Here is an 18633-nt window from a genome sequence, read left to right on the forward strand (position 1 = left end):
TCACTTTCCCTTTTGGTGCAGCCTCCCTGGAGGCTTGTTATTCATTCTCTCTGGTAACAGGTGATGGGCGCCAGGTGCTTTGCTGGCTGATCCCAAAACAATCTCTCACTGATGCCCAGGAAGCAGCCAGGTCACAGGTGAGCAAACGTGTGCAGTGGGGAAGGACCCTAGGCATTCCCCCCTCACCCACCCGTGGCAGGAGGGAAACTGGACTGGAGGGACGGCTGTGGGTTGACTCGGAGCATGGAGCCTGCACAGGAATGCCTGCCAGGTGCTGGTGGGGCGGGGAGGGGTTGCTAGGAAGCAAGGTGCAAGGCCAGGCTGTAAAGGGCTGACAGTGGGCTCCTCAGAAGCTTGGGCGGGGGTGGGGGGGGGGGTCTGTCTCTGCCTTTCTCTGGGCCCCACCTGATGTCATGAGACAGGAGCATCCTGGGGGTAACTGGCTGGAGCAGAGAGCCTGCAAGGACTATCCCCCAGAGAGCTACTGGAACTTGATTCAACAGCATCAGCTCCATAGGGGTGCCTGCAACACCCCCCAGGAAAAACACAAAGTACTGGGGTGTGGCTCGTGCCCCGAGTTCCAAAGCCCAGGAACCCTTCCAAAGGCCAGAAGGGCTGCACCTGCATATGCTACTAACCCCTGAGTTCCAGGCAAGCTTCCCACACCACTGTCCCTGGGACCCTGCCCTCACAGTGGCAGGTGGTCAGAAGGCCCTTCCCTAGGTGGGCCCAGGCAGGCTGGGTGAGGGCAGGCAGACAAGGCCACACTCTTCCAGAAGACGGGTGGGAGGGAAACCACGAAGGCAACCCTGAGAGATGCTGGGCACTGAGCATTCAGTCCCAAAAACCATCTGAGGGCTAAGAACGGAGTGGTAGTGACAGCCAAGGAATGAAGCAGACACACATGAGGAGGAGAGGACCTCCAGACCTGTGCCGTCTGCTCGGGTGGATGGATGCTGGGCACCCAGCTCTGCCCATGTGCGTGACCCAGCTCCAGTGCTCAGGATAGCCAATAGCTCTTTATTCAAAGAAGCAAGGGTGGGGGCGGGCACCACCCTCAGGCCTGGATGTGGCTCTTGGCGCTGAAGGCCAGGTAGTAGATCACTAGTCCGATGGCTGCGGCCAGGACTTCAGTGGAGACCCAGGGCCCGTTCCAGGTACCCTGCAAGAAAGGAGAACCATGGTCTCCTTAGACGGGGGAGGGGGCCAGCCACTCCAGGGGGCACAAAGACACGCCACCCACCTTGGCGAAGCCCCCAGTGCCCCCTCAAAGGTGAGGCTGGCCATGTGCCCCACCCCTTCCCCTGGGCTGAGCCAGTCCCCTCCTCCAGCTTACCCGATGGTCTACGCTGACCGTGAATAGAGGTGGGATGACAGAAACATCCTCATTGTTTCTCTGAGCCTGTGAGGGAGGTGCTGGGGTCAGGGGGCTCTGCCGGGTGGGCAGGTTGAGGCAGAACCCTGCCCAGAGTTGTGGGAGAAGAGAGGTGGGCAAAGGAAAGGCATGGGGCTACCTGGGGTGGGCGGTCAGGCAGGAAGGTGGCTACCCATCCATCCTGCTCTGAGTTGGGAAGGGGGATGGGGATTGCAGGGGAGAGAAAGCTGTGGCTGTGGGCTGCACCCTCCCTCCAACAGGCCTGGGGGGCTTTGGGGACACTCACCTTCCTCAAGAGGCTATAGGACTCCTCATCAAAGAACCGGACCTCATAGGTGCCCGCGTGGGCGCTCTTGTGATCTAGGCTCCAGGACACCTGGGTGGGGTGCGTTTGGCAAGGGGTGGATATGATGGGCGTGCTGCTGCTACCAGCGCACAGAGTCCAAGGACCTCAGCTCAGCTGGCCAAGCCGCCCAGGGCTTCAGGCTGCACCTGCGAGCAGGTGGCCTCCCCCGAAAGTGACGGCCACAGCCTCCCTTACCTGGTAACGTCCCACGTCCTGGCCCCGGGTGACAGGAAATTGTTTTCCACTGACGTCAGCATAGAGAGCCATGTTCTGGGGGGAGGGGATAAAAAGAGAGTCACCTTCTCCCTTCTTGTGCTGTCTGTGAGGTTCCGCTATGCCCACGCCTAGGGTAAGCAGGCTGCCAGGCAGAGTCAGGGACTGTGCTGGGTCTGGTAGGGGCACCAAGTGAGAACCATGGGGCCAGTCTCTCCATGTTGGTCTTGCTCCTTGGGGACCACACCTCCCCGCTGGCCTGGCCTCCCTAATCCCCAGCAAGCCTGTTAGGTGAACAGGGGTGAGATGACTGAAGTGTTCTCTTTTCTTCTCTTGAGTCTGGAAGTGAGTACTGGGATCAGGGGCACCCAAGGAGCTGCCTAAAGAAGGTGGTACCTAAGAAAGCCCAACTTCCATCTTTCTTTGGGCCTTCAGGTTGCAGGGACCCAGGCCAGGGCTGCTCAGTTTTTAAGTCACCAAATGCCCATGTAGACACACGTTTCAGCCAAGAGCAACCAGAAAGGGGATACAGGAGCCCTGGGGCTGAGCCTGGCTCTCTCTCTTCCCATGAGCATGCTTTCCAGACACAGCAAAGTGTCTGCCTACACTGCTGCGTGGGGGAAAAGTAGACCTGGCCGGTGAGCTGGATGTTCTTTAGTCACCTGTGCCCTATTCTCGCCTTCAGCTGGGCAGCGAAACCCTGATGCTCGCTCTGTCCTCGTGGAGCCCTGGGTCTGGGCTCACCTGGTGCTACTGAGGACCCAAAGGCTCAGGCTCCCTGCCCACCTCTGAACCTTTGCCCTCTTGGCTGAAGCCCTGCTGCCTCACCTGGACCCTGTTCTTGCAAGTCAAGGAGATCTCCACGATGAAGACAGTCTCAGTAGAAATGACAGCATCCGAGGTGGTATAGTAGGAAGGGGTGATCTGGGGCTCCACACAGGCCTCTGCTGCAGGGAGGAGGCAGAGAGGGAGGGATAAGGCCTGGCTTTCGCTCACTGAGTTGCAGGGCAGAAGGGACCACCCTACCCCACTTCCCAGAGCTCATCCACTAAAGACACAATGGGCCCTTTGGACCCTGCCAGGTGGAGTCTGGGAGACGGATCCAAATGACCAATCAGAAGTGCAGGGGACAAGAGGGGTGGGGCAGCCTTTAAGGAAGGCAGAGAAAGGGGGATGGGAAGACTGTGTGTGTGGAACCTCAATGTCAGGGCAAAAGAACAGGTGAGCATGTTGGGGGGTGGGAAGTGCACTGTGTGAATTCACTGCACAACTCAACTCTGTACCTGGACCTACAGACAGAAAAGCCATGCAATGGTTTAGGGATACAGCCTGCCCTGGAATACCCCAAAAGCCCAGGGCTAGGCTGACCTCAATTCAGAGCCGCAAGGCCCTAGCTAGTTGACTGAAGACGTGCTCTGCAGACATAAAAGCACAAAAACTTATGCGGGCTTCCCACATGAAGGGTCTCTGCCCCAGACAGTTGACAGAAAGCCAAGACTGGCCCCAGCGGTTCTGGAGGAAAGGAAATGGGCGATCTGGGTCCAGACGCACAACTTGTCCTCCTGCTGCCCTGAGAGAAAGGACACACCCTCACCATCTCCACACTGCTAGAGGCCACAGGGAAGGAAAGGTTTCACCAGGCACCAGCTGCTCTAACGCGGTGTCAGGGCAGGGCCATGACTTAGGCTGAGGCTTGGGACTGAACCAGTGGGAGGAAGATGCCTGGGAATGTCGGTGGGAAGTGGTTCTCGGAAGCCACGTTCCCCAGATGCTTCCACACTTTGCCAAGTTTGACCTTCCTCCAGACGCGGGAAAGCACAGTTTCACGGTCGGGTTTGTCCTTTCCAGGCATCACTGCCTACAGCATGGGGAGTTCCTGAGGAGCCAGTGACCAGGGTGTGGGTTGGGTGGCCACTGAGGCTGGTGAAACACTCCAGGCCATCAAGGGTGCTGGCCTGAAGTAGGGCAGATAAAGTGCTCAAAGTGGTCCTAACCCAGTCCAGGCCCCCAGGCCCATTGTGGGCTCCTGGAAGGACCTCCTGCTAAACCCACTTCTGGACTCCAGTGTCAGTCAGAACTCAGCCGGGCCACTGTTAACAACCTCTCAAGAATGTGAAGCCATCTGACTCTGCTGAAAAACCCTATACGGATCCAACAAGGCCTTAGGGGACACAAACCAAGCGTCTGATCCAGACACTCATCTTTCCCTCTTCAGGTCCCTTCTAACTCGTCTGCACTCTGGGCCCTTCTGCCTGGACCGTCTCTGCTTCCTCGCTTCACTCGGAGCCCCATTCCTAGGGAGGCCTGACCCCACATCGGGTCAGATCGTTCCTCTCCACCGGCTCAGTTTCTCGCTCCGATCGCCCTACACTGCAGAGCTTTGCTCCTGTCCACTCCCCTCCCCGCCCAGATCGGGGGCTCTAGGAGTGGCGGCAGGGACGAGTGTCACTTTCCCTGCTGGAGCTGGGGCCAGGCGCACAGAAAGGCTCTGGGAGTCTTCCTCACTGGAGCAGACGGGGCACAGATCAGGCTGTTTCTTCCAGCAGCTCAGCTGCTGGGTGAACGTGTGTGGTGCACGAGAGCATGGTGGCCTCGGCCGCCGCGACCAGAGACCACCTGCCTCTCAGAGGGAGAAGGCCCAGACCCCCGCTCTGCCCGCACCCGTCCTCCCCCGACGCACCACCAGTCGTGGGTGAGAGGCTCGCCAGAAAAGAACTCCGGCCAGGCCGCTACCTGAGCAGCAGGAGAGACCGGACAGCAGCAGTAGCGCCAGGGCGCCGAGAGATGCCAGCGCCGCCATCGCCTGTTCTCTGCCAAGGGAAAAAGAGAGTGGTTAGCCTGAACACGAGGAGTAGACGAGAAGCGCGACGCGTCAGCGGCCGCCGCAGCCAATCGGGCGCCGGCGGGCTGGGCGGGCCTCTGACGTCGCCGGCGGTACTGACGTGTCTCCTCCCCGGACCAGGCGCCCAGCCGACCGCCCCCCAAAGATGGCGGCGGCGGCGCCTCCGGCGCCGGAAAAAGGCGTGGGAAACCGGCGCGGCCGTGTGCGTGCGTACTGCCGGGACCACGCCCCCTCCCGAGACGTCGCGCTCCGCCGAGCTCTCGCGAGAGCGGCAGCTGCGTGTCGGAACCTGCGGCTGTCTTCACGTTCTGTCATGGCGCTGAAGGTGGCGACGGCCGCGGGCGGCGCTGTGAAGGCAGCGCTCAGGCCGGCCCTCCTCTGGCGTCCTTGGGAGGTGAGAGGGAGGAGCGGCCCACGGGGACATCCGCCGCACTCACTAAGAGCTGTTAGCAACTCGGCGGGGTTAGGCGGGCCGCCGCCGCGCTCGGACCGTTCTGGAGCCCGATTGGCTGCGGGCCTCACGGGGAGGGGAGCGTGTCGCGGCCCGGGGTTGATTGGCCACCTCCGCTGTCAGTGAAGGGGTTAGCTTAAGTTGACCCTGGTCTGGCGCTCCAGGAGTCTGCATGTGGTGGCGGGGGAGTTCCCGGCGAGCGGGGGGCAGTGTCACTTCCCAGTGTCCTTGTGGGAACCCTTGTGAGGCGGTCGCGTGTCCGGCCCGCCTTGCTCCTGTGCTCCTGGGAATCCGTTCCCGGCCGCCCGTCCTCCTCGGATTTCCCTCTTATGAACCGCTTTGCCACCTCTCCCAGTGGAGGTGGCCAGTCTGATTTTTCGGTGCCCCAGGGGCTTTCCCACCCTGCAGGCGCTGGGAATGGGAAGGAGCTAGGATTCCTGAAGCTGGCGGCGGGTCGGGAGGCCGCGAGGACTTTGCTTCCATCGTTCTCTGTTTAGGATCTTGCTTGTTCGGGTCTGATTCCTCTCGTGACACACTTCCATGAGGATAGTGTAGTCCCTAGGTGGGTGGGAAGTCCTAAGCGTCATCAAGTCGGGACTGGCCCGAAGGGATGAGAGGTCTGACCTCTCTCTCTGGGCTCCAGTTTCCCCTCGCTGTCAAAGAATCCACCCACCTCTGACCTTCCAGAACTCAGTGACTTTGCTGACACTCCTTGCGGTCACATCTCCTGGCATGCTTCCCCGCTCTGAGCCTTTGGGAAGGCTGGCCTGTCGCAGCTTCTGCCTTATTAAATTCTGTGTTAAGTGCTGACTTCTCCCACTTGCTGGCGAGAGGCTTTCTAAAGGTTCCTGGCCGCTAGGCTCTTGCAGGATCCTGATGGGGACATTTGTCTCCTTGCTGACTTCACCTGTGTGTGTGCTTGTGTTCATATTGGGGCGGGAATGAGGAGACTGAAAGGCTGCTAGCTGGGGAATGCCTTGCCCCAGACTGGTTGTCTTGGGTATGGGAACCTTTAGAGATGAAGCCCAGATCTTTGGTCCCAGTTAGTGGGACCTTGTGGGAAAACATGCAGACACCATTGGTACTTGATCCAACAGAAACATACTGAAGAGAGAAACTTCACTAAGGTGTGCAGCACAGGAGCCCTTTGGTTGAATCACATACCATTCTGGAGTGCTTTCTGTGGTACTCTGAAAGGACGAGGGTAACAGTCCACCTTCCTGCTTGATGAACAAGCTGGAGACCAATGCATGTATCACATCTTGCCTTGTCCTGGGGTCCTTTGATGGATAGGTTCACAGAATCTTTGTAACTCTCTGAAGGAAGGGGCCTGAGTCTGTCCAGAGCAAGGTCAGGGAAGTTGCTATCCCGAGAGCTCTCTGGGTCTTTGGCCAAAGCTGGATGGAACATGTAGCATTGGGACCAGATGAGGGAGAGGTTCAGCCCTGGTGGTAGTCATGGGACCTACGGTCTGGTGGGGGGTTCTTGCACTGAAATAGAGCCAGGCACGGTGTGAGTGGTGGCTCACCATCGTGGCCAGGTCACCTGCCCCGTGCCTGTGGGCCTCAGAGAGCTGGAACCCAGGAGGAATTAGCTGGCAGCCATAGGGGCCAGCCCAGCATCTCCTCATTGGTCACCAGCCTTGCACACTGGCCTGAGGGGCTGCTGAGGTGAAGGGGAGCCCTCATCCCTCAGCTCGGGACTGAACAGCTTGCATACCTCTTTTCACTTAATGCTTCCAGTGGTCAGATAAAGTAGGCACCTCTGTTCCATGGATTTCAGGTAAGGGGAAGAAGCTTAGCAAGGTTAAGCTGTTTGCCACCAGGAGTAGTGGATGGAGGCTTTGGACTGAGGTCTCCCTAGTCTCAGAACCTGCCATATCTTTCTTCATCTTTTGATGTGTTCAGTTCAGTCAAGAAATGTGTTTCGTGTCCCAGCTCTGGACCAGGCATTCTTCTGGGTCCTGGGGTGATAGTAGGAGATCAGACAGACACCGCGTCCACTCTCTGGGGCTTAAGGGTTGGAGAAGGAGTGAGGCAGCCATAACCTAGGGAGATGGGGATTGGGAGGAAGGGAACGAGTAGGGCTTTGCAGCCCAAGGGGACCAGCAGCTCAGCAGCCTTAGGGCATCGGGAAGGCTTCCTGGAGGAAGGGCAGTCTAAGCCACCATGTGCAAGTTTGTGTCGAGAGCCTATAGAGAGATGAATCTAGATACTGACAGTTGCTAGAAGGCAAACAGAAAAACCCCAAGCATGCATCTGGCTCCTGATCCGGGGGCTCCGCGGATCAGTAGAAACCCAAGGAGCATCTTGTCCTGTTCATCACCCCCTTCCTAACTCCTATACCTGCAGAGCTTTGTGCAAGTGGGTACCTTGTGAAAACCAGCCGGAGAGACCCACATGGGGTGGTCAGCCTCTGCCTGAGCTTTCTAGACTCCTAGCAGGAAGGCAAGGCTCTTTGGGAAATGGCCACAGTGACTATCATTGGCTGGCATCCTCTGCTGCTCCCCCAGCAGGCAAGTGGCAGGGCATCCCTGAGTGAGAAGGAAGGACTGTGGCTCAGTCCCCGCCTCTTTGCATTGAGCGGCACACAGGTGGGGCTCCCCAGAGAGGAAAGTGTGAGCCTGTAGCCCCCTGTGGCAGGAGCTGGGACCTGGGCTTCTTCCTCCAGGTAAGTGTGGGGACTCCAGATGGGTCCCTCTGAGCACCTGTCCCATTTGACTCAAGTGGCTGTTGCTCTGAAGCTCTCAGGCATGGCACCGACATGACCACGTGTGGCCGTTGCAAGTGGGGGGGTTGGGGACATCTGTCATCCACGCAGGCCACGAAGCATCTTTGCAAACCTTTATAAAGGCCTTAATTAAGGATGAGCATCTGCTCTTCTTCTGATCCTAGAGGGCTATTCCCCATGTGGCCAGTAGGGCTAATCTTTGGCTGGGCAGAGGGCTGGGTGCTATCTTTTCCCCTCTGGTTTCCATGATCCGGATCGTCGCCATGTTCTGACTGTATGCTGCTTTTGTAGTAAGGAGACGTGATGAAAAAAAATGACATGCATCACGGTCGTGGTAGCCTTGTGGTTTGCTATTATGGTTTCCCTTTTGTACTGTGTTGAGTGTGCCAATTTCTGCTCACTCAACAGACCGCACTGAGCAGGAAAAATTGGCTGAGAAAACTCAGAAACAGCAAAAGGCGGGGAGGGAAGCGTCAACATTTCTGTAAATGTCTTTGGACAGCGGAAGCTCCAGAGCCACAGGGCCTATCTGGGCATGGTGGGGGTGCCCACCTCCCCTGCCAGGAGCTCGGCTGACCCTGGCCAACTTGACAACAACCACTGGCATCTGGGTTCTCTCTGCCAGGTTCTAGGTTCCCACGAGGCCCCCCGGAGGAGCTTCTCAGTAAGTAACCTGCCCTAGTGCATACAGGCACGTGTCCGTCTGTACGTGTGTGCAGAAGAGTGTGTGTGCAGGTGCATGTGGATGGGTTTGTGGGCACCTGGGGTGTAGAGGGGTGTGTGTGTGGGCACATGTGTGTGCCACGCCTCTTGGCTCTGTTCCCTCCATGTGTCCCCTGAGGCGCAATCTCCACCTCTCCTCCTTCCCTCCTCTCCTCTCCTCCTCCCCTGAACCCTGGGGGCAAAGCCTGGTTCCCTGGGCCCTGCCTTGTTCTTCTAACCTCGGCTGATCTGTGTCTTCTTCCTTCCTGTCCCCGCCTCTAGCAACAAACAATTGTGAGTATCCTTCCCGCCTGCCTGTCAGGTTGGGGGCTTTTAGTGGCTTTGGGGTTGACCCAGTTCCAGGCGGAGGTGGGACCTGCTTCTGTGGTTGCCCTCCTGACTTGGGGGGACTGCAACCCCCCACGAGCAGCGCTGCACTGTGGGTGGGGCAGGGCATATGGTTGGGGTACCCTGAGTTGGCACCTCCCAATTGGCTGGCCCACTGAGTCAGGACTCGAGGGAGGAAGGGAACTGAAGGCCTGCCCCCTCCCCCTCCCTTCCAGCCCCCGTCGGCGAAGTATGGTGGGCGGCACACGGTGACCATGATTCCGGGAGATGGCATTGGGCCAGAGCTCATGCTGCACGTCAAGTCAGTGTTCAGGTATAGAGGGGGACCCTGAGAACGGGGCACCATGAGGGTAGCGAGCCAGTGGTGGGCAGCCCCTTGTCCTGGTGCCTGCCCTCCTGCCAGGCTGAGCCGGGTGAGGGGGAGGGCAGAACCCGAGCGACTCATGCCTTCTTGGAGTGTCAGGGCACCCCCATCAGCTGGCACAGCTAGGCTCAGTCTCCCCTTGGCCAGAGCCCAGGCAGAGTGGGCAACAGCAGAGGAGAGACCTCTGTGCCCTGTGCTCGGGGCCTGGGATCACCGTCCTGATCCCACTCTGCCCCAGGCATGCATGTGTGCCTGTGGACTTTGAAGAGGTGCACGTGAGCTCCACCGCGGACGAGGAGGACATCCGCAATGCCATCATGGCCATCCGTCGGAACCGCGTAGCCCTGAAGGGTGAGACTCCCTTGTGAGCTGACCCTTGTCCTTGGGCGCCCATGGGTGCTGCACCTCGGTGGTCTCGGTGTCACTAGCTGCTGTGGGAGCCTGTCTAGGCGTGGGCTCCCTCCCGCCTGGGGCCGCCCTCTTTGCTGGAGTCAGCTGTGGCTCTCAGAGTCTTCCTTCACACGCTGGGTGTCACACCGATGCAGGTTTAAGCCCCCACTGGTGGCCTTGGCTCTAGTTGGCACAGCTGTGGAAGTTACAGCTGGGAGCTTGACCCTCGCTGAGTGTTCCTCAGTTGGGTCCAGCTCCTTAAACTTTCCATCACTCATTCTGCACACTTGAGCCCATCACCTGCTCTGTAGGAGCAGTGAGTGAGCCGAGACAAAGGTAGAGATGCAGGCCCTGGCTGTCGCCTGGAGGGGCTGACATGCCAATGATAGGGTGCCCGAGGTAGCCCCGTGGGGACCTGAGAAGGGCCCCCTCAACTTGGCATTCTCTGACTGCCTTCTCTCAGGGGCAGCTGGCCCTCTGGGTGCCCTGGTTCCAGCCAAGGTGAAGGCGTGGTCTTTTACAGGCAACTCTTGCCTGCCCCTGAGCTGGAGCTCTTGTGGCACCTTGACACAAGGCCTGGCACGAACCCTGGCCAAGCTGCCCTTGCAGCTGGACCCTGGCCTTGCCAAGCCTCACCCAGGGTCTCGCAAGACCTTCTGGCTAGCTGCCAGCTGTTTTCATCCCTTCCTTCATTTAGTATTTATCGAGCGTCTGTTATGTGCCAGGAAGCCATCAGTGAACTCAACACTCAGACGCACACATCCATCCGCCCTCATGGCACTTCGACTGCAAGTGCGCTAGGGTGTTCTGTGAAGCCCTGCTCCCACCAGCTCAAATGCGGGAGTACACTGGAGCCTGGGCCCTTCTCCAGCCTGCTGGTCTTGTTTCTGTCCTGCAGGCAACATTGAAACAAACCACAACCTGCCCCCATCCCACAAATCGCGAAACAACATCCTTCGGTGAGAGCCAAGGGCGCAGCGTGGGTGCTGGGTGGGGATGGTGGTGGCCGCGGCCGGCTGATCTGATTTGGTACACCTGCAGCACCAGCCTGGACCTCTATGCCAACGTCATCCACTGTAAGAGCCTGCCAGGTGTGGTGACCCGGCATCGGGACATTGATATCCTCATTGTCCGGGAGAACACAGAGGGCGAGTACAGCAGCCTGGAACACGAGGTGAGTGGGGCGCAGGGGGCACCTGGCTAGGCCGGTAGTCAGGAAGGCCATGCCTGGACAGAACCTCATGCCAGAGGGCAGGCTCCGACAGGATATGAGTCTCCTGTCCCTCCTCGCCTTCCCAGAGTGTGGCGGGCGTGGTGGAGAGCCTAAAGATCATCACCAAGGCCAAGTCCCTGCGTATTGCTGAGTACGCCTTCCAACTGGCCCAGGAGAGCGGGCGCAAGAAAGTGACAGCCGTGCACAAGGCCAACATCATGTACGTCCCCAACGCTGCCCCTCTGCGCCAGGGCCCAGGCCTGCTCTCAGTGCACACATCGGGGGGAGGTGGAACGGGGTTCTTCCCACTCTGCAAACGGGACTGGTGGTTCTGTGGTGTTGGTGAATACCGTCCCTCTGGTGGGTGGTGGCCGTGGCCAAGCTGGTGTCCTGCATCACCCTAGGAAACTGGGCGATGGGCTCTTCCTCCAGTGCTGCAGGGAAGTGGCAGCCCGCTACCCCCAGATCACCTTTGAGAATATGATTGTGGACAACACCACCATGCAGGTAGTTGGGCTGCCATGCTGCATGGGCCCCTGCCCTGGGTGCATGGGCCTGCTGGTGCTCCAACTCCTGACTGCTGCTCCCCACCCCACAGCTGGTGTCCCGGCCCCAGCAGTTTGATGTCATGGTGATGCCCAATCTCTATGGCAACATCGTCAACAACGTCTGTGCTGGGCTAGTTGGGGGCCCCGGCCTTGTGGCTGGGGCCAACTATGGCCATGTGTATGCCGTGTTTGAGACGGTGAGTGCCACCAGCGATGCCAAGGTCATGGGCCTTTGTGAACTAGGGCTCAGTCAGTTCAGTTGCTCAGTCGTGTCTGACTCTTTGCCACCCCATGGACTGCAATCATGCTAGTCCTCCCTGTCCATCACCAATTCCTAGAGCTTGCTCAAACTCATGTCCATTGAGTCGGTGATGCCATCCAACCATCTCATCCTCTGTTGTCCCCTTCTCCTCCCACCTTAAATCTTCCCCAGCATCAAGGTCTTTCCCAAGGACTCAGTTCTTCCCATCATGTGGCCAAAGTATTGGAGCTTCAGCTTCAACATCAGTCCTTCCACTGAATATTCAGGACTGATTTCCTTTAGGATTGACTGGTTTGACCTCCTTGCAGTCCAGGGGACTCTTAAGAGTCTTCTCCAACACCACAGTTCAAAAGCATCAATTCTTTGGCACTCAGCTTGCTTTATGGTCCAACTCTCACACCCATACTTGAAAGTGAAAGTGGAGTTGCTCAGTCAGTGTCCAACTCCTTGCGACCCCATGGAGTGTAGCTCTTCTGTCCACGGGATCCTCTGGGCAAGTACACTGGAGTGGGTTGCCGTTTCCTTCTCCAGGGGATCTTCATCTTTCCAACCCAGGGATTGAACCCTGGTCTCCAGCATTGCAGACAGACTCTCTACCATCTGAGCCACAAGGGAAGTCCACATACATGACTACTGGAAAAACCATAGCTTTGACTAGATGGACTTTTGTCAACAAAGGTCGGCAAAAAACTATAGCTCATACACTTTCTAGTTCAGTCATTGAAAGTAAATTATTTAGTGGTTTCTAGAATATTCAAAATTTTGCAAACATCCCCACTAATTCTAGAACATTTTCATCACCATAGAGAGAAATTTTGTAGGCCCTTGCCCTCTGCGATGGCCCACTCTGTAGAGCATGCTTCTCTCTGAATCTGAATGAATCCACTTCTTACCAAAAAAAAAAAAAAAAAAAGAAATCTGGTAATTGTGGCCAGCATTCTCTTTCCCTTCCCCCCAGCCCCTCGCACCAATCTCACCTGCTCAGTCTCTGGATTTGCCTGTTCTGGACAGTTCACACCAATGCAGGATACCCTCAACATTCTTACATTCACCAGCCCCCTCCTTTTTCATGTTGCCTCTTCCAGGCTACAAGGAACACAGGGAAGAGTATTGCCAATAAGAACATTGCCAACCCCACAGCTACACTGCTGGCAAGTTGCATGATGCTCGACCACCTCAAGTAAGTGGCTTCTCAATGCCCGGCCATCAGCCCTCAGACTGCGAACGAGGCCCAGAGGACTGAATTCTGTTCTTCTTCCTCAGGCTGCACTCCTATGCCACCTCCATCCGCAAGGCCGTCCTGGCATCCATGGACAATGAAAACGTGAGGCCCCCCAACCCCCACCCCTCTCCCAGGTTGAGCTGATAGGACGCCCAAGGGGCTGGAAATGGTGACCTAGCGCCACCATGAGGAGGGTGACACCAGGTTGGCTAGGCCTTCTTGGCCTTAGCTGGTACTGCGGCCCCCCTGGTGGCCCTTCCAGCTCCTGCAGGCCACAGAGTGTAGTGGGCAGCCCTGGGCTGCCTGCAGGCCAGGGCTCAGGGATTGGCCGGATCCTGGTGTGTGCCCAAGTTTGCCCGTCTCCTGCAGATGCACACCCCAGACATCGGGGGCCAGGGCACCACGTCGGAAGCCATCCAGGACATCATCCGCCATATCCGTGTCATTAACGGTCGGGCCGTGGAGGCCTAGGCTGTCCCCAGGACTGTTTAGGCCCACTCTTCAGATCTGCTTGGCGCCACCAGCACCCTGGGTGGCTCAGTGGGCGGACCCAGAATAAACCCACTTCCGCCCCAGCCCTTGGTGGCGTGCTTTTGTCACTATTGACGCAGGTGTTTCAGGTCACACTTTATTAAGAAAAGAAACAGCACACTTCCCATTCAGAGGGCCCCTCTATGAGGGTTGGGGGGCAGAACACATTCTGAAAGGCCAGATCCTGGCCTCGGCAGATCTGTCTTCCCTGGCCTGCCCCGCCCAGGTGGGTATGAGAAAGCTCCCACTCAGCAGGGTGGGCAGGAACTGTCCTGCTTTCCCTGAAGGCACTAGGGGCCGGGGGTGTAGGGAGGGAGCCGGGCCCGCCCCAAGCTGCCCAAAGTGCCCACAGGGCCTAGGGATTGAGCCAAGGGTGCTGCAGGCAGTCGGCTGCACTGGCCCGCTTCTCGGGGATGTATTCCATCATGGGCAGCAGGAAGGCGCTGAACTGTGTGGCCTGCTCCAGGGGCCACTCGTACTTCTCCATGAGCACCTCGTATAGGCCCCAGTGCTTGAGGTTGTGGATGTGCCGAAGCTCCCCTGGAGGCAGGCCAGCACGCCACAGGTCAGCCTCCTCCTGGGAGGCCTGTCATCTGAGACCCCTCGCTGGCCCCCAAGTTCCCACATCACCCCTCCATCCCGGTGGCCCCACCTCTCCGGTTGAAGAACTCCCGGGAGTAGCGGCCTGAGAGGGCAAAGGCTGGGGGGATGTCTCCTAACAGCTCCACAATGTGGGCGATGTGGTCTGTGGACAGAAAGGGAGCTGGGAGGTTGGCCAGGCGGCTGGGAGGTCCTGAGGCCGGACCCTGGGGTTCGCCACTTCCTACCCTCATCACGACTGTAGTCTTCTCCCGAGTGCGGTTCAAATAGGTAGTCCCCAGTGGCCAGCTCAAAGGCCTGAAAAGGGCAGAGGGTAAGGCTGTTGGCCCCAGTGAGTCTGCCCGGATGGGGTACAGCCACGGGCAGACATACCATGCACGCTGTGCTCCAGATGTCAGCTGGGGGCCCATACTCTGCGCCGATCAGCACCTCCACAGCCCGGTACTGCCGTGTCTGGATGTCCTCGGTGAAGTGCTTGTGCTGGAGGCAAGGGGAGCCCAGGGGAGGGGCTGGGGCCAGGGCTGGTCTGCCCTTAGTTGCCCTCAACATGTCTCCCACCTCTTGTGGGCCCATGTACCCCAGGAGCATCGTGGGGCTCGCTCTGAGCCTCAGGGGCCCCCCTTGTCCTAAGAGGGCCTGGCAAGGTGACCTGAGACAGGCTGGCCCCTGCACCATGGCCGTCCACCCCCGCCCATGGGCCCAGTCCTGCCGACCAGGTGGGAGAGGTGCTGTTTTGGGCTCAGCCCTGGGACTGCAGCCTGAGGCAGGCATGGGGGTCTGGTCGAGCCCCGGGGACCAGCCTCATTCATAGCAGGGTGCCTGCTCATACCACCCAGCAGGCGTTGCCCAGGTCTGCGATCTTGATCTTGATCTTGTCTGCGTTTTGGGGCTCTAGGGGGTTCACCAGGAGGTTGGAGGCACCAAACGGTGCTGGGGAAGCAAGAGAAAGAGTGGCTGAGCTGGTTGGGCACTGGCCCAGCCCTGCCCACTGCCCGCTGGCCTGGTCCCACTTACTGCTAGGGGAGAGGAGGCCGCCAACCTCCCGCTGGTTGGACGAGCCTGAGAGGATGGAGCACGAGGCAGGGGAGAAGAGGGAGCCCGAGAAGCCTGAGGTCTGGGAGCCCGGGCTGAGGCTGCGGTTGCCCCTGGGGGCCGGGGATGAAGAAGCCGGCGAGGGGTCAGCCCCCACGCCGCCCAGGTGGCAACCGGAAGAGGATGTGGAGCCACTGCCCGCCTCGAGTCTGGAGCTGGAGTCTGGGGAGACAGGCCAAGGTGCTGAGTGGGCAGCCGCCGCCGGGGGGCCCGCTCCCTGCTCCCATCCTCACCCTCGGCCTGGGCCGTGGCCTCCATGGCCTCCAGCTTCTGCAGGTCACGCAGCCGCTCCTCCAGCAGCCGCTTCTGCTGTTTCCGCTTGCGCCGCATTTTCTTCCTCTTGTTTTTCGACAGCTTCCCCGTCTGCTGAGAACCAGGGTCAGCCTGGGGGTGCCTGGCAGCCAGCCACGGAGCAGCCCAAGTGTCTCCACGGGGCTCCCACAGGGGACAAGCTCTGCAGGTCCCAGGACCCCATGGCCACCAGGACATGGTCCTGCCACCTCGCCCACCTCCTGGGTCCCCTCCTGCCCTCCACTCTCCAGAGCTGGAGGCCAAGGAAGAACCAAGAAGCCTCTGGCTGGGCGCCAGCCTCCCCTGGGGCCAGCTGTTAACACATTGTCCTTTCGGGGAGGTGGTGGTGAGCCCCAGTGGCCACCCAGGGCCGTTTGGGGCTTGTGGCCCCCTCTGTATCACCCTCATCCAGGCCACCCAGCCTTTTGGAAATGCCCCTGCAGGAGTGTTGGGCAGCAGGGAGAGTTAGGGAGAAGGGGGAACCAGAGAGGCTGAGAGGTGAGCTCTGAGCAGATGGGAAAATGAGGCCTAGGAAAAGAGGCGGCCCAACTTACCAAGACCTCCTGGGGGGCGGTACTGACTGCGGTGGAGCAGGCAGAGCCGGGAGGAAGAGAAAGGAACTGAGACTCAGGCCGGGGCTGAGGCCCACGGGCCCTGCCCTGGCCCCACGCAGGATCTGGGTACCTGTGGAGCGGGATGGGGGTGGTGCCCCTGACTGTTGCCACTCTGTGGCCTCAGCGGCCAGGCGCCGGATGTAGGCATCCCCCACACACAGCAGAATGTTCTCGGGCTTGATGTCCGTGTGGATGATCTTGCACTTGGTGTGGAGGTAATCCAGGCCGTGCAGCACCTGTAGAGAGCCAGTCCTGAAGTCCACCCACCCTGCCCTGGCTGCGTGCCACAGGGCTCTTCCTGCCGAACTCAGGAAGAGCTCACCTGCCTCACGATGCTCTTCACACAGGGTACGGGTAGGCCCTGGTAGTTGGACTTGATGATCCACTTGAGCAGCTGATGGCCAAGGACCTCCAACACCATGCACACATCTGGGGCCAGGAGTGAAGGGCAGCCGCTGGGCATGCAGCTGGGGCCCAGGTCCTGCCCACCTTCAGCTGGGGTGGGGGAGCCCCGAGGCTCAGGCAGCATAGAGCTGGGTCTGGGAGGTCCTGTATCACCACTGTCCCGGTGGCGCTCTAGTGTCCCTGTCACACTCTGGTGTGCCAGTTGGCACCGTACTTTCTGTGGTCTTCCTAGGGACAGGGCACTGGAGGAGTAGACAGGTTTCTCGGAACAGCTCCAGTCCTGTGTCCATGTCTGCCCAAGAGCCTATTGACAGCCCCCCTGAAAGGGAAGGCACACTGAGACGGTGCCTCCCACTTGGGGGTAACCTAGCCATGGATTGCCAATGCCAATCTGGTTATCTGCTCCACCCCCCATGCCCAGACGCAAATCCCTGAAGTGGTGGGGGTATTTCGTAGACTAGTGTCATTGGAAGGGATAAACAGCCCATCACACAGATAGCAAACTGAGGCCCCTGGAGCTGGAAGGCACCAGCCAGCTATCTCCTGCTGAGATGCCACACTTGTTTGCTCAGCCTGCAAAGGATATGGACTCCGTTAACCCCTGAGATCCTGAAGTCATCGATGAGCTGGACAATGGTTTCTCTTTTGGGGTCACTGGGGTCACTGTCTCGGACCTGCAGTAGAAACCAAAGGTCCACATATGGCTTCAACCTCCCCCTTGCCAGCTGCTCCCCCGGGGTGGGCAGCCCCTCCGGCCCCCCTGTCCCGCTGTGCTTGGGCCTCACTGGAAGAAAAGCCTCAGGCCCGCCCTCCGGGTCCTCCCCCTCGGCCGAGCCAGCTGGAGCCTACCCCTGCGGGCGCCCCGCCCCAGCCTGTGGAGCCCGGCAGGCCCCAGGCGGCTCCCAGGGAGCTGGGAACGGGTAGGGGAGGCGCCTCACACATTTCAGGAGCTTGATCTCATCTACAGCTGTCTCCGTGTAATGCCCCGCGCTCTTCACCACTTTGAGAGCCACAAAACGCTTGCGCCTGCAACACCGAGACCCATGTCGGCCGCCGGCACCAGACAGACCCACGGGGCCCTCGCCATAGCCGCAGGCGTGCCCAGGGGCAGGATCCCAGCTGGCATGGAGCCCCGGGGCAGGGGGGACGACACTCACTGGATGTCCCAGCAGAGCCAGACAGTGGAGAAGTGGCCCCAGCCCAGCTTGCGCACCACGTGGTACCGCCCATTGAACAGGTCCCCGATTTTCACAGGGTAGTAGCCGCCTGGAGAAGGGAGCCCACAGAGGCCGCTGAGGGTGGCGCCTTACCCCTGCCCCAGCACGGCACCGTGCTGCCGGGACCCTTGGCCCACCTGGGTGGGCTCCGGGCCCCCTCCTCCTCCCCGGGGCCTCACCCTTGCAGTAGTCCTTGGGGTCTTCCTGCTCCTCATCGTCGGAGCCCAGCAGCCCCTGCAGCATCTGAGGCGCAGGGGCGATGGGGGCCAGTTCGGAGCCGGAGGACTCGGGCCCGCAGGAGGCCTGCGAGCTGCGGGTGGGGCGGGCAGGCAGTGAGCGCGCGGGCCGCCAGGGGCCCCAGGCAGCCCGGCCTGGCCTTACCTGCTGCTGCTGTCGCTGTCGTCGCCGCCGCAGCCGCCGCTTGCACTGGCGCTCATTCTGGCCGCGCTGCCCGCAGCTCCGGCGCCCCGGGCGGCCGCTCCTCTGGGGCCCGGTCGCAGCCCGTGCATTTATAGCCTCGGCTGCTGATCTCACCCGCCTTTATAAATAGCCTCCCAGCTGCTCGGCTGTGGGCAAGGTATGCAGCGGGGAGGGGGCGGCGCGGTGACAGCGGCCCTCGAGGGCCCGATCCCCCAGGACGAGCCCCCCGCCCCCATCCCAGGGCTGGCCAAGGGCGCCGCCGTGGGGACACAGTGTGCCACTGCCTCCCTGGGGAGTTCCCTGGCACCCTAGGACCACCATACCGGGATGTGGTGACCTGGACCCCGGGCTAAGCTCCTGCACCCCAGGACTGGCAGAGGGTGCTGCAGAGTGGCCACGTGGTGGTGAGCTGGTCCTCAAACTGGAGTCCCGGGGCTCCAGAGCCTGGTAAGGGCCC

The 18633-nt window shown here is 59.9% G+C and overlaps 3 protein-coding genes across 6 annotated transcripts; 1 reads left to right on the plus strand and 2 right to left on the minus strand.

The window, feature by feature from the left end:
• Positions 1-1000: 1000 nt before the first annotated feature.
• On the minus strand, positions 1001-4824 carry SSR4 (signal sequence receptor subunit 4). 2 transcript variants are annotated; one of them, XM_070366652.1, is made up of 6 exons: positions 4668-4824; positions 2763-2881; positions 1917-1991; positions 1662-1751; positions 1337-1402; positions 1001-1162 (listed from the first exon to the last, which is right to left on the minus strand). In XM_070366652.1, exons 1-6 carry the CDS (start codon positions 4732-4734, stop codon positions 1058-1060), a joined length of 522 nt encoding a protein of 173 aa, XP_070222753.1. In that variant the 5' UTR covers positions 4735-4824; the 3' UTR covers positions 1001-1057. The 2 variants fall into 2 exon arrangements, with proteins under 2 accessions (XP_070222753.1, XP_014338172.2); XM_014482686.2 differs by having other exon boundaries at positions 2763-2878; positions 4668-4818.
• A 192-nt stretch (positions 4825-5016) lies between these two features.
• On the plus strand, positions 5017-13581 carry IDH3G (isocitrate dehydrogenase (NAD(+)) 3 non-catalytic subunit gamma). Of its 3 annotated transcripts, XM_005909062.2 has the most exons (13): positions 5017-5170; positions 8583-8621; positions 8942-8953; positions 9223-9320; positions 9610-9722; positions 10660-10720; positions 10803-10935; positions 11061-11194; positions 11379-11481; positions 11573-11719; positions 12870-12964; positions 13048-13108; positions 13376-13581. In XM_005909062.2, the coding sequence occupies exons 1-13, from the start codon at positions 5090-5092 to the stop codon at positions 13475-13477; spliced, it is 1179 nt and encodes a 392-aa protein (XP_005909124.1). In that variant the 5' UTR covers positions 5017-5089; the 3' UTR covers positions 13478-13581. The 3 variants fall into 3 exon arrangements, with proteins under 3 accessions (XP_005909124.1, XP_005909125.1, XP_070222752.1); XM_005909063.3 differs by lacking the exon at positions 8942-8953; XM_070366651.1 differs by lacking the exon at positions 8942-8953 and having other exon boundaries at positions 5033-5170; positions 8460-8621.
• Positions 13582-13620: 39 nt separating this feature from the next.
• On the minus strand, positions 13621-18290 carry SRPK3 (SRSF protein kinase 3). Its single transcript, XM_070366650.1, has 15 exons — positions 18138-18290; positions 17936-18066; positions 17697-17805; positions 17478-17565; positions 17124-17213; positions 16457-16561; positions 16205-16370; positions 16075-16100; positions 15463-15592; positions 15152-15391; positions 14967-15067; positions 14510-14617; positions 14365-14434; positions 14190-14282; positions 13621-14077 (listed from the first exon to the last, which is right to left on the minus strand). The coding sequence occupies exons 1-15, from the start codon at positions 18263-18265 to the stop codon at positions 13893-13895; spliced, it is 1770 nt and encodes a 589-aa protein (XP_070222751.1). The 5' UTR covers positions 18266-18290; the 3' UTR covers positions 13621-13892.
• Positions 18291-18633: the final 343 nt, after the last annotated feature.

This window comes from Bos mutus, chromosome X (genome assembly GCF_027580195.1).
Source record: "Bos mutus isolate GX-2022 chromosome X, NWIPB_WYAK_1.1, whole genome shotgun sequence".
NCBI lineage: Eukaryota > Metazoa > Chordata > Mammalia > Artiodactyla > Bovidae > Bos > Bos mutus.